This window comes from Nomascus leucogenys, chromosome 19 (assembly GCF_006542625.1).
Source record: "Nomascus leucogenys isolate Asia chromosome 19, Asia_NLE_v1, whole genome shotgun sequence".
Lineage (NCBI taxonomy): Eukaryota > Metazoa > Chordata > Mammalia > Primates > Hylobatidae > Nomascus > Nomascus leucogenys.
In genome coordinates this window covers 34,820,831-34,839,692 of record NC_044399.1, presented here as the reverse complement: position 1 = coordinate 34,839,692, position 18,862 = coordinate 34,820,831, and the positions used below count along the sequence as shown (strand labels likewise).

At 42.8% G+C, this 18,862-nt stretch overlaps 1 protein-coding gene across 1 annotated transcript in view; it reads left to right on the top strand.

Annotated features, from left to right (window-relative positions):
- SUZ12 (SUZ12 polycomb repressive complex 2 subunit) overlaps positions 1–18,509 on the top strand; it is a 36,605-nt gene extending 18,096 nt beyond the window's left edge. The window contains exons 7-8 of the mRNA XM_030799777.1: positions 10,281–10,330; positions 17,671–18,509. Of these exons, the coding sequence (XP_030655637.1) occupies positions 10,281–10,330; positions 17,671–17,774 (154 nt within the window). The 3' untranslated portion in view covers positions 17,775–18,509. The remainder of the gene's footprint in view (positions 1–10,280; positions 10,331–17,670) is intronic.
- The last annotated feature ends 353 nt before the right edge of the window (positions 18,510–18,862 follow it).

Genomic DNA, 18,862 nt, shown 5'->3' with positions numbered 1-18,862 from the left:
AGCTTAGTGTTTAGGGGAGAAAGACATAATCATTTAATAAATACGAAATAAGTGCTGGGAAAGAAAAGCATAAGAAAACTGTGAGTGTATAAAACAGGAGAACCAGCTTTCTTTCATTTGAGGTGTTAGATTTGGCAATAATGATGATCAGGGAAGCATCTGAAGAAATAAGCTGAGATTTGAAAGAAGTGTACAGAAGTAAAATGGGGTGGGAAGATGAACAAATAGGTGGTTCTAGTTAAAGGGAATATTACGTATACAGCATTTGATGCCAGAGTAGCTGTGTAGAAAGAGCAAGGAGAGTGGTATGAGAAGAGGCTGGAGCAGATGGCCAGGGCCAGATAGTGCATTGTCTTCAAGGTAATTTAAGGATGTTGGTCTTAAGAAAGTCGTTTGTTCTTTTTTTTTTTTTTTTTTCCTCTAAGAAGTGGGGTCTTGTTCTGTCACTCACACGGGAGTGCAGTGATGCATTCATAGCTTACTGCATCCTCGAACCTCCAGGCTCCATTGTCTTACTTTATTTTTTATTTTACTTTTTAGAGATGAGGATTTTCCCTGTCGCTGAGGCGGCAGTACAGTGGTGTGATCATGGCTCAACTACAGCCATAAACTCCTGGGCTCAAGTAACCCTCCTGTCTTAGCCTCCTGAGTAGCTGGTACTACAGGCACATGCTACCATGCGCCACTTATTTTATTTTATTAAAAAAAGTTTTTTTAGGAGACAGGGTCTCACTTCATCACCCAGGCTGGATTGCAATTGTGCGATCATGACTCACTTTATCCTTGACCTCCTGGCCTCAAGTGATCCTCCTGCCTCAGCCTACCGAATAGCCTAGGACCACAGGCGCAAGATACCATGCCTGGATGATTTTTTAAAATTTTTTAGCCGGGCACAGTGACTCATGCCTGTAGTCCCAGCACTTTCGGAGGCCGAGGCGGGCGGATCACGAGGTCAGGAGATTGAGAACAGCCTGACCAACATGGTAAAACCCCATCTCTACTAAAAATACAAAAATTAGCTGGGCAGAGTGTCATGCACCTGTAATCCCAGCTATTCAGGAGGCTGAGGCAGGAGAATCGCTTAAACCTGGGAGATGGAGGTTGCAGGGAGGTGAGATCGCGCCATTGCACTCCAGCCTGGGCTACAGAGTGAGACTACATCTCAAAAAAAACTTTAGTAGAGATCCATTTTCTTGTCATGTTGCCTAAGATGGTCTCAAACTCCTGGCCTCAAACAGTCCTCCTGTCTCAGCCTCTCAAAGCATTGAGATTACAAGTGTGAACCATTACACCCAGCCTGTTGTTTTTAAAATTATATATTATTATTATTATTATTATTGTTATTATTATTATTATTATTTTGAGACAGAGTCTTGCTTTGTCGCCCAGGCTGGAGTGCAGTGGTGCAATCTCGGCCCACTGCAAGCTCTGCCTTCCCGGGTTCACGCCATTCTCCTGCCTCAGCCTCCTGAGTAGCTGGGACTACAGGTGCCCACCACCACGCCCGGCTAATTTTTTGTATTTTTTAGTGGAGATGAGGTTTCACCGTGCTAGCCAGGATATTCTCAATCTCCTGATCTCGTGATCTGTCTGCCTCGGCCTCCTGGGTTCAAGCGATTTTCCTGCCTCAGCCTCCGGAGTAGTTGGGACTACAGGCATGTGCCACCATGCCTGGCTAATGTTTTGTATTTTAGTAGAGATGGGGTTTCACCATGTTGGCCAGGATGGTCTCGATCTGACCTCGTGATTCGGCCCGCCTCAACCTTCCAAACTGCTGGGATTACAGGCATAAGCCACTGCATCCAGTCAATTTTTAAATATGTATAGTTATTGTTTCTGCATTGTTCTGTTTCTTCCAACATCAGACCAGTACATATGATGGCTAGGATTGTAATCTGAGTTCCAGGAGCAGGATGCTGCTCTTTGGTCACTTCAGAACCTCAAGATATCACAGAAAACCCTCCCTACCCACCTCAGCTATTATTGCACTTCTCGCCTAGTATTGTGGTATGTAAAAAAGTCATTAAATTCTTAAATTGTTTATTTTATTCTCTCTCTATATACGTATATATATATATATATATATATATATGCGCATGTATATATATATATATTTTTTGTTTTTTTGAGACAGTCTCAATTCTATGGCCCAGCAATGTCGCCATCTAGGATCACTGCAACCTCTGCCTCCCAGGTTCAGGGGATTCTCATGCCTCAGCCTCCCAGGTAGCTGGGATTACAGGCGTGTGCCACCATGCCCAGCTAATATTTGTATTTTTGGTAGAGACTGGGTTTCACTATGTTAGCCAGTCTGGTCTTGAATTCCTGACCTCAAGTGATCCACCCACCTCGGCCTCCCAAAGTGCTGGATTACAGGCCTGTGCCAGTGTGCCTGGCCTTATTTTATTACTAGTATTATTATTATTTTTGAGATGGAGTCTTGCTCCATTGCCCGGGCTGGAGTGCAGTGGCACGATCATGGCTCACTGCAGTCTCAACCTCCCGGGATGAAGAGATCCTCTCGCCTCGGCCTCTTGATTAGCTGGGACTACCTGGCTAGGTTTTTTTTTTTTTTTCTCTTCGAGATGGAGTCTTGCTTTGTTGCCCAGGCTGGAGTGCAGTGGTGTGATCTCTGCTCACTGCAACCTCCACCTCCTGAGTTCATGTAATTCTCCTGCCTCAGCTTCCTGAGTAGCTGGGATTACAGACATGCACCACCATACCCGGATAGTTTTCATATTCTTTTTTTTTGATACGGAGTTTCTCTCTTCTTGCCGAGGCTGGAGCATAGTGGCGTGATCTCGGCTCACTGCAACTTCCGCCTCCCAGGTTCAAGCGATTCTCCTGCCTCAGCCTCCCGAGTAGCCGGGATTGCAGGCACCCGCCACCATGCCCAGCTAATTTTTTTGCATTTTTAGTAGAGACAGGGTTTCACCGGGTAGAGCAGGCTGGTCTTGAATTCCTGACCTCAGGTGATCTCCTCGCCTCAGCCTCCCAAAGTGCTGGGATTATAGCCGTGAGCCACTGCCCCCAGCCAGTTTTTGTATTTTTAGCAGAGATGGAGTTTCACCATGTTGGCCAGGCTGGTCTCAAAATCTTGACCTCAAGTAGTTATCCACCGGCCTCAGCCTCCCAAAGTGCTGGGATTACAGGTGTGAGCCACTGTGCCTGGCCCTGGCTCGCCTTTTGTACTTTTTTTTTTTTGAGACGGAGTCTTGCTCTGTCGCCCAGGCTGGAGTGCAGTGGCGTGATCTCCGCTCACTGCAGGTTCTGCCTCCCGGGTTCTCGCCATTCTCCTGCCTCAGCCTCCCGAATAGCTGGGACTACAGGCGCCTGCCATCATGCCCGGCTAATTTTTTTGTATTTTTAGTAGAGATGGGGTTTCACCGTGTTAGCCAGGATGGTCTCAATCTCCTGACCTCATGATCGCCCACCTCGGCCTCCCAAAGTGAAACTGTCTCAAAAATAAATAAATAAAAAATTAGCCGGGCATGGCGGCATGCACCTGTAATTTCATCTACTTGGGAGGCTGAGGCAGGAGAATTGCTTGAACCCAGGAGGCGGAGGTTGCAGTGAGCAGATATCGCACCACTGCACTCCAGCCTGGGCTAGAAAGTGAGACTCTGTCTCAAAATAAATAAATAAGTAAAATCTGTAGACTACCTCTTAGGTTGGTTGTGTGTCTTTCCCACCATCAATAAGATCTGATGTTTTCCCTTTTTTTTAAATACACTTTGCCTTGACTATAAGCTTTGAAGTTGTTTTCAAATTGTCATCTTTTCAGTCTTGAGTTTTTGTTCTTTTTTCAGAATCTGGCTATACGTTTCTTTTTGCATACTTACTCTTGAAGGTGCTTCATCAGTTGTCGCTTGAGCATATCTGATTCTTAAAAATTTGAATATTCAAGAACAAATTGTAAAAATATTCCCTGTATAATTTTTGGTTTTGTAGTAATTCCTTTGTTTTCTTTACAGTACTTCTGCAGAGTGATCCATTTATAATTAATAGACACACATACCATCCACCATTCAGCTTTATCTTCTCGTTACAAAGTGCATCTAACCCCTATATTTTGAGATCCTGGATTTCAGAATATTGGACTTGATGTAGACCTGAGTTTCTCAGCTTTACATATCATGGGATAAAATGTATATAACAAAAGTTGAATAGCTGACATCTAACTATAGAAACCAAGTAGATTATCAGACTTGTCCTGTTTTGAGGTAATACTGCCATGCCCTTAAAATGAAGCCTTATACCTGCTGCTAGCAGATTCATGTATAGAAATTAGAGGCACTAATCTTGGTCTCCTCTTGTCATAAAAACTACTTCCTCTGTGGGATCTGGCTGTTCTTAAAATGGGAGGTTCTTCCTTGAATTAGATTTCAAAGTGTTAGTCTCTTATGAATTAGCTTAGCGTCATTTTCTGTAGACTGTATCAGAACTGTCAGATGTTTGTGCTTGGAATGCTGAAATTTTCATCTCAAAATTTCAAATTCTCTACCTGATTTCTTGTTATCCTGTGTCTTACTTCCTGAGAAGATAAGAGGGAACACATCACATAGATGAACTAAGTTTCTTATATCTTATTCTGGTCATCTAAACTATATTTTTTTGTGGCCTAAAACCAAGTAGTCCTGACCACCCTTACATGTTTCTTTTTCTCCCGTTCATCTGGTCCAGCCTAACCAATTAAGATGTGGACAAAGTAGCCGCAAGAGAGGGGAGAGGGAAGGGAGAGAAAACTTTGCCCTTTTCCTTGGAACAAACCGCCTATGGAAGGGATCATTGGTACACTTTATTCTAGGTACATATCAGAGTGTTTACTTTTTTTTTTTTTTGAGACGGGGTCTCGCTCTATTGCCCAGGCTGGAGTGCAGTGACGCAGTCTCGGCTCACTGCAACCTCCGCCTCCCAGGTTTAAGCGATTCTCCTGCCTCAGCCTCCTGAATAGCTGGGATTACAGGTGCCCGCCACCACGGCCCGGCTAATTTTTTGTATTTTTAGTAGAGACAAGGTTTCACTGTGTTGGCCAGGCTGGTCTCCAACTCCAGACCTCAAGTGATCCCCCTGCCTCCTTCCCAAAGTGCTGGGATTATAAGTGTGAGTCACCGTGCCTGGCCCCACTGTTGCCTTTTAAAATTGGTTAACTGAAATTTAGAATTCTTTCTCAAAGTCCGGGCATGGTGGCTCACACCTGTAATCCTAGCACGTTGGGAGGGTGAGGCAGGTGGATTGCCTGAGCTCAGGAGTTTGAGACCAGCCTGGGCAATACGACGAAACCTCTCTCCACTAAAAAATACAAAAAACTAACTGGGTGTGGCAGCGTGTGCCTGACTCCCAGCTATTCAGGAGGCTGAGGCAGGAGAATGGCTTGAACCCTGGGAGGGAGAAGTTGCAGTGAGCCGAGATCACGCCATTGAACTCCAGCCTGGGTGACAGAGTGAGACTCCGTCTCAAAAAAAAAAAAAAAAAAAATTCTTTCTCACAAAGAAACACTAGTATAATAATGGCTGGTTGGCTGGGCACAGTACTCATACCTGTAATCTCAGCACTGGGAGGCCGAGGCGGGTGGATCACCTGAGGTCAGGAGTTCTAGACCAGCCTGGCCAACATGGTGAAACCTCATCTCTACTAAAAATAGGAAAATTAACCTGGCATGGTGGCGGGCACCTGTAATCCCAGCTACTCAGAGACTGAGGCAGGAGAATTGCTTGAACCCAGGTGGCGGAGGTTGTGGTGAGCTGAGATCGTGCCACTGCACTCCAGCCTGGGCTACAGTGAGACTCTGTCTCAGAAAAACAAAACAAAACCAAAAAAAAAGCTGGTTATACAGGCTATCCTATGTAAGGTATAAGGTACCATTTAAAACTGTCTCAAATCACCTGTGGTGAAAGATCATTTTGTTTGTTAATTTTCAGTGTGTTAGTATTATTCTCAATTTCTTGAGTTGTTGTAGAATGGTAACATTTTTCCTAATGACCTCAGTGTGTAGACAACATTTTAAGTAACACTGATTTAAAATATTCTCTGGGGTAAATAAATGTAAGATCTTTCCGGCATTTCAGAGTTGGAGCTTACCCTCACACTTCTCAGAAAAATAATGTAAATAATACTAATAGTACTGCAATGTAATGGGCCATGATTCCTGACCTTTAAATTTGTATTACTCTAGGAGGACATTATCTTATGAAAAAAATTTGTTGGGTGATTTTCTGTAAGACACTGCTAGGTGCTAGGGACACTAAGAAAAAGATGTATATGGAAAAATAGTGACTAAAAAGTGGTAAATAGGAGTGCTCGTAAAGGGATAAAGTCATTTAGCTCTTGATTGGTTGGGTTTAGGGTCTTTGTAGAAGAGGGAGAGAGTATTTTACTGGATACTTTATTACTTTCTGCAAGCCTGACTGGGCACAGTGGCTCATGCCTATAATTGCAGCACTTCGGGAGGCTGAGGTGGGATGATCACTTGCACCCAGGAGTTCATTACCAGCCTGGGCAACATAGCGAGACCCTGTCTCTAAAAGAAAAAAAATAATTGAATTAAAACCTTAAACTGGCCAGGTGCAGTGGCTCACACCTGTAATCCCAGCACTTGGGGAGGCTGAGGCAGGTGGATCTCTTGATCTCAGGAGTTTGAGACCAGCCTGGGCAACATGGCAAAACCCTGACTCTGCAAACATGCAAAAATTAGCCAGGCGTGATGGTGCATGCCTGTAGTCTCAGCTACTCTTGGAGGCTGAGGTGGGAGGATCATTTGAGCCTGGAAGTTGGAGGTTGCAGTGAGCCTAGATTGTGCCACTACACACCAGTCAGGGTGACACAACGAGACTGTGTCTGAAAGCAAAAAAACAAAATCTTAAGCCTCACACTCTTTGTGAGAGAAAATATCCTCATTTTATAGATAACAGACCACAGTGAATAAGTGGCACCAGAATTCAAACTTGGATTTTCTGACTCTATAAATTCTATTCTATTTTCATATGTAGGGCTTTCGTAGAACAAGAAATGAGAACCATTTCAGCAGTTAGACAAAAGATTTGGTAGTTGGGGTCTCAGTAGATGTGCACAAAGAAATGATAGATAAGAAGTAGATTCTTATGAAAGTTAATCTGGTCTTAGTATGTAGGTTTAATTGAAGCAACAAAGAGTAGGATAGATGTGTTGTGACTGGTGGATTATCTTCTAATGTGAGAATTGTAGAATATTCCTCTTTCACTTATGTTTTGGGTTTTAGCTAATTCTGCTACGTAAGGTAGTATTTATGGAACTTTTTCTAGGATAATGCTGTCTTTTTAGTAAAATAGCATGTAGAAATTATCTGATTCATGTAAAAATGTTTATAATATATGAATTGCTTATACAGAATAGGTTTTTAAGACTCCTATTGTATACGATTTTTTTTTTTTTTTTTTGGAGACAAGAGTCTCACTCTGTCACCCAGGCTGGAGTGCAGTGGCGCAATCTTGGCTCACTGCAACCTCCACCTCCTGGGTTCAAATGCCTCAGCCTCCCGAGTAGCTGGGACTACAGGCGCATGCCACGATGCCTGGCTAATTTTAGTAGAGACAGGGTTTCACCGTGTTAGCCAGGATGGTCTTGATCTCCTGTCTTCGTGATCCACCCACCTCATCTGTCATCCCGCCTCATCTCCCAAGTGCTAGGATTACAGGCATGAGCCACCACGCCCGGCTGATACTTAAGTTGTGGTGGTGGTTCTTAGGTTTTTTTTTTTTTTGAGACGGAGTCTCACTCTGTCGCCCATGCTGGAGTGCAGTGGCGCGATCTTGGCCCACCTCCACCCTCTGAGTTCAAGTGATTCCTCCACCCTCTGAGTTCAAGAGATTCTCCTGCCTCAGCCTCCCGAGTAGCTGGGATTACAGGCGCCTGCCACTGCGCCTGGCATTTTTTTTTTTTGTATTTTTAGTAGAGATGGGGTTTCACCATCTTGGCCAGGCTGGTCTTGAACTCCTGATCTCATGATCCACCCGCCTTGGCCTCCCAAAGTGCTGGGATTACAGGCGTGAGCCACTGCTCCCGGCCGTTCTTAGTTTTAACTTTATATTTTTGCTTTCTCCCATCCAAGTACCAACCAGGCCCGACCCTGCTTAGCTTCCAAGATTTGACACGTTCAGGGTGGTATGGCCATAAGCGCCGGCCCTATGCTTTCTAACTCTGCTTGGACGCTTATAATTCTACTCTTCCATAATAATTTTGTCCTCTACTGATAGCATACTTTTTTGTTGTTTGTTTTTTGTTTTTTTGAGATGGAATCTTGCTCTGTTGCCCAGGCTGGAGTGTAGTGATGCAGTCTCGGCTCACTGCAACCTCCGCCTCATGGGCTTGAGTGATTCTCCTGCCTCAGCCTCCCGAGTAGCTGGGACTACAGGCACACGCCACCATGCCTGGCTAATATTTGTATTTTTAGTAGAGATTGGGTTTCACCGTGTTAGCCAGGATGGTCTCCATCTTCTGATCTCATGATCCTCCTGCCTTGGCCTCCCAAAATGCTGGGATTACAGTTGTGAGCCACCACACCCGGCCCCTAGCATACTTTCTGTACCACTGTTCTAGAAATGCCCTTCAAAGTCCCAACTCTGTAGGTTTTTTTTTTTTTTTGAGATGGAGTCTCCCCGTCGCCCAGGCTGGAGCGCAATGGCGCAATCTTGGCTCACTGTAACCTCTGCCTCCCAGGTTCAGGCGATTCTCCTGCCTCAGCCTCCTGAGTAGCTGAGACTACAGCCATGTGCCACCACACCCAGCTAATTTTTGTATTTTTAGTAGAGACGGAGTTTCACCATATTGGCCAGGCTGGTCTCAAACTCCTGACCTGGTGATCCCGTCTCGGCCTCCCAAAGTGTCAGGATTACAGACGTGAGCCACTGCGCCTGGCCCACGCTGTAGTTTTTTTAGCAGACAGTTTCATGGCCTACTTCACTAAGTAGATAGAGATATCCCCCCATCTTCCATGGAAATGTCTTACTTGTTGGCCTCTTATTTATCTTAGAAAAAGAGGAATCCAGCCGGGCTCGGTGGCTCACACCTATAATCCCAGCTACTTGGGAGGCTGAGGCAGGAGAATCGCTTGAACTTGGGAGGCGGAGGTTGCAGTGAGCCCAGATTGCGCCATTGCACTCCTACCTGGGCGAGAAGAGCGAAACTTCATCTCAAAAAAAAGAAAAAGAGGAGTCCTGGTCAAATTTATAAGGCTAACCTCTTCATAATATGTCCTTATTTCCAGTCATTACTTGCTCCTTAGTCTTGCCACAATGTCCTTCTGTAACTGTTCCCATCTGACTATAAAAATGGCTAGATTGTCACCATCATTTAAAAATATATATATATGCCCTTTACTAGTCCTTAGTGCCCAGCAACTATTTCATTAGTAAATGCCTTAAGTAAGGGATCAGTACTGCTTTCCTTTCCCCACCATCTGTTCTGTATAGCCCTCCATAATCTGGTGTCTGTACATGTCACACTATGGAAACTATGCTCAGGAAAGTTATGAATGTCTCCTGATCAACAACTGTGTTCTGTTTTGCAGTTTAAAGGTACTTCAAAAGCTTATTGATGCTTGTTTATTTTATCCCATCCTTACAGTTTTTTTATATTGTTAATAGATATTTGTGAAAATAGAAGGAGCACTAGTTCTAGTTCATGCTTTCTTTTCCCCAGCTTCTAAAACTAACAGTGAAAATAATATATTGAAACAGTAAATTATAGATCTATACCAGATTTGTAATTGTGTATTTCATTGCTATTTGAAGTATAAAGTAATGGTTCTGTATCATTTATTGGGAAGGTTGAATTTCCATAGCTTCAAAATACTCAAATTTTTTTGCATGGATTTAGCTACCCTTTTCAAAATTTCCTTTTGATGAAGTCATTGACTAAAGCCTTCATTAAAACAAAACAAAAAAAGGTAGGAAGGCATACCTGCTGTCATTTTATAGGTAGAACACTAAAACACAGTAAATTACCTGGCCTCTAACTTGGTGGTCTGATTTTTTCTGCCATGCTCTGGTGTTTTTGTGGTTTTGTTTTTATTTTTTGTGAGTTGTGAGGGGTTTTTTGTTGTTTATTTTTTGTTAGGTGTATAGACACACTTTTGGATGTCATATTTAACAGGGAAAGCATAGAGTCATGGGCCTGAATAACAATTGAGTACAAATATTTATAAATTAGCTGAAGTAACTTTGATTTCAATGTTATGTTTTAAAGTCTAGGTTATTTTACTACAGAGCATTAAAATGATAAAATATTTCCTTTTTTTTTTTTAGCTTGTCAGCTCATTTGCAGCTTACATTTACTGGTTTCTTCCACAAAAATGGTATGTACTTAAAAGTAAATAAAGTGGCATTTTAATAGCAAGATACCTTTGCGAATGTAAAAAAAGTGGGGCTTCTGAGTGTAAATTTATAAAATTATGTTTAATGGAAAAGGTGTTGATTCTGATGTTTTTGAGCTTTAAGTTATGAAGGCTAATGATGAAATTTTTTTTGCGGGGGCAGGGGGGGTGGACAGAGTCTTGCTCTGTCGTCCAGGCTGGAGTGCAATGGTGTGATCTCAGCTCACTGCAACTTCCGCCTCCCGGGTTCTAGCGATTCTCCTGCCTCAGCCTCCTGAGTAGCTGGGATTACAGGCACGTGCCCCATGCCTGGCTAATTTTTTGTATTTTTAGTAGAGACAGGGTCTCACCATGCTAGCCAGGCTGGTCTTGAACTCCTGACCTTGTGAGCCAGCACGCCTGGCTAATGATGAAGATTTTAACAAATTGTCTTAGAACTTCAGTAGGTAAAGAATCTCCTCAGTAGAACCTTTTATGCATAAACATTTTGAATTAATGATACTGCATCATGTTTTAAAAAAACACAGTAAAACAACTGAAATAACCACTATTACCAGTGGCATATATTAATATTTTAGATATTATTATTATTATTATTTTTTTTGAGACGGAGTCTCGCTCTGTCACCCAGGCTGGAGTGCAGTGGCGCAATCTCGGCTCACTGCAAGCTCCGCCTTCTCAGGTTCATGCCATTCTCCTGCCTCAGCCTCTCCCAGTAGCTGGGACTACAGGCGCCCGCCACCACGCCCGGCTAATTTTTTTGTATTTTTAGTAGAGACGGGGTTTCACCGTGGTCTCGATCTCCTGACCTCGTGATCCGCCCGCCTCGGCCTCCCAAAGTGCTGGGATTACAAGCGTGAGCCACCGTGCCCGGCCTATTTTAGATATTATTCAAAGGAAATTATATAGTATATTACTCCAGTAAAAGCTCGAAGCATGCTGGAAAGAATTAGAGTTGTTTTAAAAATGGAAAAATACGGCCGGGCACATTGGCTCACGCCTGTAATCCCAACATTTTGGTAGGCTGAGGCGGGTGTATCATGAGGTCAGGAGTTCAAGACCAGCCTGGCCAATATGGTAAAACCCCATCTGTACTAAAAATATAAACATTAGCCGGGTGTGGTGGTGGGTGCCTGTAGTCCCAGTTACTTGGGAGACTTAGGCAGAAAAATCGCTTGAACCTGGGAGTCGGAGGTTGCAGTGAGCCGAGATTGCGTTACTGCACTCCAGCCTGGGCGACAGAGCGAGACTCCATCTCAAAAAAAAAAAAAAAAAAGGGAAAATTACTTATCAGCTTATCCATCATAAGTCTGTGTATATGGTATATCTTTTTATTATACAATGGAATAAAACCATTATTAGAAACATGCCAGGTTGGTTGTCTTGGTATCGTTCAGTAAGAAACAAAGATTGAAAATGAGGCCTGGCATGGTGGCTCATGTCTGTAATCTCAGCATTTTGGGAGGCTGAGGCGGGAAGATGACCTGAGGCCAGGAGTTCAAGACCAGCCTGGGCAACAAAGACCCCATCTCTACAAAAATTAGCCAGGTATGGTGGTATGTCCTGTAGTTCTAGGTACTTGGAAGTTCAAGATGGCAGGATTGCATAAGCTCAGGAATTCAAGGTTACAGTGAGCTATGATTGCACAACTCTACTCCAGGCTGGGCAAGAGAGTGAGACCCTGTCTCCAAAAAATCCCAAATATTAGGCTGGGCATGGTGGCTCACAGCTATAATGTCAATACCTTGGGAGGCTGAGATGGAAGAATTGCTTGAGGCTTGCCTGGGCAACATAGAACCTATCTGTAAGAAGTAAAAAAAGATTAGCTGGGCACAGTGGCACATGCCCATAATCCTAGCTATTCTGTAGTCTCAGCTACTCAGGAGGCTGAGGTGGGAGGATTGCTTGAGTCTTGGAGGTTGAGGCTGCAGTGAGCGAAGATCACACCACTGTACTCCAGCCTGAGTGACAGAGTGAGTCACTGTCTAAAAAGGACAAAAAGACAACCTTGGCTGGGCGCGGTGGCTCATGCCTGTAATCCCAGCACTTTGGGAGGCCGAGGCAGGAGGATCACGAGGTCAGGCGATCGAGACCATCCTGGCTAACACGGTGAAACCCCGTCTCTACTAAAAATACAAAAAATTAGCCAGGCATGGTGGCGGGTGCCTGTAGTTCCAGCTACTTGGGAGGCTGAGGCAGGAGAATGGCGTGAACCCAGGAGGTGGAGGTTGCAGTGAGCCGAGATTGCGCCACTGCACTCCAGCCTGGGTGACAGAGCGAGACTCCGTCTCAAAAAAAAAAAAAAAAAAAAAAAAAGACAACCTTGCCAATTGGCCAATTGTCAAAATGCTCTAATATAACCATTTTTTAATGACTCTTTGGGGTTGGTTTGTTTGTTTGTTTGTTTTTAGACGGGGTCTTGCTTATGTCGCCCAGGCTGGAGTGCAGTGGTGTGATCAACTCCTGGGCTCAAGTGATCCTCCTGCCTCAGCCTCCTGAGTAGCTGGAACTACAGGCATCCCCACCATGCCTGGCTAATTAAAAAAAATTTTTTTTGTTAAGATGGAATCTCACTACATTTCCCAGACTGGTCTCAAACTCCTGGTCTCAAGTGATCCTCTCACCTCAGTCTCCCAAAGTGCTGGGATTACAGGTGTGAGCCACTGAGACTGGCCCTACTTAGGGTTTTTATGTAAGAAATTTGAAATCTCGTATTTGTATTAGCAGCTAATGTAACTTCTAGTTTTTACCTTAGATATGGTCTTTTTTTTATATAGAGGTAACCTGAGTACCATTATGGTTTTTGTTTTCCTTAAATTATTTGTAATGGTCTGCTTAGAGTCCTTATTTCTAGTCATCGTATTTTGTCTTCTATGGTACTTCTGATGTGTTTAGACTTTAATTCTTCAGAAGCGTATAATTTGAATTTTATACATTCATTAGCCCTTTGTTCTCAGGGACCTGTGTAGAACACATAGTTTATCCATCACTGAAATTTTTGGAAAGTAGTCATATTAAGCTTTTTTCCTATCTACTTGGCAAAATATATAAAGTTCAACAATTGCTGAGATTTACTTTATTTTTCTTGATATTGAAGTAAAAGAGATAGTGAACTCTGTTGATATCTCTGTTTCCAGAAAATAATTCCTCTGTCACCCAGGCTAGAGTGTGGTGGTTTGATCTCAGATCACTGCGGCCTCTGCCTCCAGGTTCAGGTGATTCTCATGCCTCAGCCTCCCAAGTAGCTGGGATTACAGGCGGGTGCCACCACACTAGTTAATTTTTTTTTTTCTTTTTCTGAGACGGAGTTTCGCTCTTGTTGCCCAGGCTGGAGTGCGATGGCGCAGTCTCGGCTCACCACAACCTCTACCTCCCGGGTTCAAGCAATTCTCTTGCCTCAGCCTCCAGAGTAGCTGGTATTACAGGCATGCGCCACCATGCCCGGCTAATTTTTTGTATTTTTAGTAGAGATGGGGTTTCTCCATGTTGGTCAGGTTGGTCTCTTGAACTCCCGATCTCAGGTGATTTGCCCGCCTCGGCCTCCCAGAGTGCTGGGATTTCAATAGGCATGAGCCACCTAGCCCGGCCCCTAATTTTTATATTTTTAATAGAGACAGGATTTCATTTCACCATGTTGGCCAGTCTGGTCTCAAACTCCTGGCCTCAAGTGATTCGCCCACCTTGGCCTCCCAAAGTGCTGGGATTATAGGCGTGAGCCACCACGCCTATGTCGAAAATAATTTCTATTATAACTTTGAAACTAGGAGAAGTTGGAAGTAGATATATCGTGTTTCTTTTCCATCCAAGGTTTATTTGTACCTTTTTTGTTTTCAATAATATTTTTAAGAAACCAGGATAGAAAACCAACATCAAGTTCTCTAAAATGTACCAGGAGCAGTGATGCTTGCCTGTATTTCCAGCTACTGAGGAGGCTGAGCTGGGAGGATTGCTTGAGCCCAGGAGTTTGAATAGAGCCTGGGCAACATAGTGGGACCCTCTCTCTAAACAAGCAAAAAAAATTTTTAATTATTAAAATGTGATTTTTTCTTATTTTCTTACTATCAATTATTTTTTAGACAGAGTCTTGCTCTGTCACCCATGCTGGAGTGCAGTGAGCAGTCTTGCTTCATTGCAGCCTCCTGGGCTCAAGCGATCCTCTCACCTCAGCCTCCCAAAGGGCTAGGATTACAGGCATGAGCCACTGCATCCGGCCTCTTTTGTTTTTAAATGAAAGCTTTTGTTTGGCAATTACTACTTGAAACTGCTTCTTAGAATAAATACACAAAGATTATTTGGGTACTATTTTCATGGTGAGTATTGTTTGGCAAATATTTTTGTTACTGCATTTAGACATTGGACTATTTTTTGCTGTATTAAAGTGTTTTTATCCTGCATGCAACTTCCGAAGAAACTGATCAAATGTGTTTTACACACACACCCCCAATAAGAATGTTTTTAAGTAGAAAAAAAGTGTTGCCAGCCGGGCACAGTGGCTCACGCCTGTAATCCCAGCACTTTGGGAGGCCGAGGCAGGTAGATCACCTGAGGTAGCGAGTTTGAGGCCAGCCTGGCCAACATGGTGAAGCCCCATCTCTACTGAAAATAACAAAATTAGCTGGGAATGGTGTTTCGTCCCATAATCCCAGCTACTCTGGAGATTGAATCATGAGAAGTGCTTGAACCTGGGAGGTGCAGGCTGCAGTGAGCCGAGATGGTGCCACTGCACTCCAGCCTGGGCAACCGAGTGAGACTGACTCAAGAAAAAAAAAAAAATTACTTGGGCTTGGTGGCGTGTGCCTGTAGTCCCAGCTACTCGGGAGGCTGAGGCAGGGAGAACTGCTTTAACCCAGGAGGCGGAGGTTGCAGTGAGTCAAGAATGTTCCATTGCACTCTAGCCTTGGCCTCAGAGCAAGACTCATCTCTCAAGAAAAAAAAAAAAGTAAAGAAAGAAAAAAATGTGTTGCCCAATGCCTTAGAACAAAAATTTTATTTTGTATGTTCATGGATTCATCTATTATAATAGTTCTGGATGTTGTTGAAGCTATTTGATGAATTAGTGATTAGATATTCAGTTTTGAACTGTTAATACCTTTGGGACTTTAAAAACAAGTTATGGAGGACTGCTTTAGAACCTTAATTTGTAAAGCCTTTGTTAGTTAATATACTAGAGAATATAGACTATGGTATTCAAAATTAACACCCCTAAATTTTTTGTAAGCCAAGATACTCTTCTAGATAGTAAATAATATCTTGATTTTTGTTATCCCATTTAAACTGTAGAGAAATTCTGGGGAAAGCGTCTAAAAATAGCTCTATCTCTACGTTTTATAATGTTTAATGTTTTTTGAAATCCATTTTTTATCCTTTTGGCCACAAGTCTTGGTCAGATCAAGAACTTTTTAGTTTAGTGTCTCTATGCATTCATAATGAAACATGTATAATAGTAACTAATTTAATTCAAATGTTATCTTAATAATTTTTCTAGTAGATTTTAGGAGAAGAAAAAAATTGAAGATGCTTATTTTTGAATGTGGTTGTCTCCTGCAACTTTTTTTTTTTTTTTTTTTTTGGGAGATGGAGCTTCGCTCTTGTTGCCCAGGCTGGCGTGCAATGGCATGATCTCGGCTCACTGCAACCTCTGCCTGCCACCCCCAGTTCAAGCAGTTCTCCTGTCTCAGCCTCCCAAGTAGCTGACATTACAGGCGTGCACCACCATGCCTGGCTGATTTTGTATTTTTAGTAGAGACGGGGTTTCTCCGTGTTGGTCAGGCTGGTCTCAAACTCCCGGCCTCAGGTGATCCACCTGCCTCGACCTCCCTAAGTGCTGGGATTACAGGCGTGAGCCACCACACCCGGCCCTCCTGCAACTGTTTTCATTTATGCTTTTTGCCAAGAAGGTTTAACTGTATTTGTCAAAATTACTTTTGACTAGCAGCATATTATAAATGTTAAATCTTCAAGCCAGCCCAGTTGCATGTGCCTGTAGTCTGAGCTACTTAGGAGGCTAAAATGGGAGGATCACTTGAGCCCAGAAGTTTGAGACCAGCCTGGGCAACATAACCAGATGCTTGTCTGAAAAACAAACAAAAATATTAAATCTTCAAATTAGAAATATTCAGTAAATATGGCCAGGTGTGGTGGCTCACGCCTGTAATCCCAGCACTTTGGGAGGCCAAGGCGGGTGGGGTCAGGAGTTCAAGACCAGCATAGCCAACATGGTGAAACCCCATCTCTACTAAAAATTTAAAAAATCAGCTGGGTGTCGTGGTGCACATCTGTAGTCCCAGCTACTCGGGAGGCTGAGGTGGGAGGATCACTTTAACCCGGGAGGCAGAGGTTGCAGTGTGCCAAGATCCCCCTACTGCACTCCAGCCTGGGTGAAAGAGTGAGTCTCTGTCTCAAAAAGAAAAAAGGAATTAGGAAATATATATATAATATATATTATATATATATATTATATGTATATTATATATATATATTTATTTATATATATATATTTATATATATTTTTTATATATAATATATATATATTTTATATATAATATATATATAATATACATATAATATATATATATATATAAAATAGAAATGTATAGATGTTTTTTAGAGACAGGATCTGACTCTTTCGCCCAGACTAGAGGGCAGTGACAGGATCATAGCTCACTGCAGCCTTGAACTCCTTGGCTCAAGAGATCCTTCTACCTTAGCCTCTGAGGTAGCTAGGACTACAGGCACATGACACCCACCACACCCAGCTAATTTTTTGACATTTTGTAGAGACGAGGTCTCTGTGTTGGGCAGGCTGGTCTTGAACTCTTGGCCTTAAGTGATATTCTTTCCTTGGCCTCCCAAAGTGTTGGGATTACAGGCATGAGCCACTATGTCTGGCCAGTGAAAAATTTTTATACTTACAACCTGGGCATGGTGGCTCACGCCTGTAATCCCAGGTACTCAGGAGGCTGCCGTACTGATGTGTGAGGATCACTTGATCCCAGGAGCTTGTGATTGCAGTGAGCTGTGATTGTGCCACTGCACTGTACCTTGGGCAACAGAGCAAAACCTATATCTAATGGAAAAAAAAATTACAGCATATAGGACAGTAATTATATTTGTTTTGTGAATGGTTTATTTACACTATATATAAAGGCTTTTAAAGAGTTTGCTGTAAGTTTGGAACTGATTTGAGGAAAAACAAATTAGTGAACTTTTGAGAAGTCTTATTATGGGAAATCTCTGTTTGAAGTTCCCTGACTTATTAGCAAAATGAATACTGTGTTCATATATTTTTAAAATATATTTTAAAATACTGATTTTCTATTTAGATAAGCCATCACAAAACTCAGAAAATGAACAAAATTCTGTTACCCTGGAAGTCCTGCTTGTGAAAGTTTGCCACAAAAAAAGAAAGGTAATGTCAATAAAATGATATTGGTAGAGTAAATGGAATAATTTGCTTAATTGGACATCTTTATGCATATATATTGTATTTTAAAGCTGAGTTTTAAATTTTGAAAGCTTAAGAAATATATTGATGGCCTAATTATAAAACTGATAACCTCTTTTGCCAGCTCGCATATCTGTGTAGTTTTTCTAGTCTTTTAATAAGTGTCTGTACGAAACTTTCTCTTATAGGAGTCTGGAAATGGCGAAGCTGTGTTTCAGCATCTGGCATAAATTCAGTTGCTTTTCTACCATTTCAATCTGTTAGCGTATTTCTTAGCTGTTTGTACCCATTGACATTTTAGATAAGGGCTAAGAGAGAGTTTTTTCCACAAGATTATCCTTTGTAACACTGCTCTCAGGCAAAGAAATTTTGTTGTCAGCGTTATTAGCCATTCACTTATTAATACATTGCTTCAAATTTTTATAAAGTGAAGTTATTTCACCATAGACACAAGTGTTAAGATGTTTCCTGGTCAACCGATCAAAGCCAACAGATGTACCTTTAGTTGCTTTAAGTCCCCAAGTGTTTCAAGAGGAGTAGGAACTGGTCTGGGTCCAGGGTCCCAGTGCTGATAATCTTCGAAGACCATAGGCCATAAGGGCCTCAATCGTTGGGAGGGAGTAGACTAAGGCGCCTCGGAGGCAGCAGTGGAACTTTATTTTTAAAAGTTTCTGTAAAGGCCGGTTGCCGTAGCTCACACCTATAATCCCAGCACTTTGGGAGGCAGAAGTAGGCAGATTGCTTGAATCCAGGAGTTAAGCATCCTGGGCAACATGGCGAAACCCTGTCTCTACCAAAAATACAAAAATGAGCTAGGCATGATGGCCTGTGCCTGTAGTCCCAGCTACTCGGGAGGATTGCTTGAGCCCAGTAAGTCGAGGCTGCAGTGAGCCATGATTGCACCACTGAGCTCCAGCCTGTGCAATAGAGTGAAACTGTCTCAAGAAAAAAAAAAAATGTATGTAAAGTTAGGAAATATCACTCCGTGCCAGGTGCGGTGGCTCACGCCTGTAATCCCAACACTTTGAGAGGCCAAGGTGGGCAGATCACGAGGTCAGGAGATTGAGTGG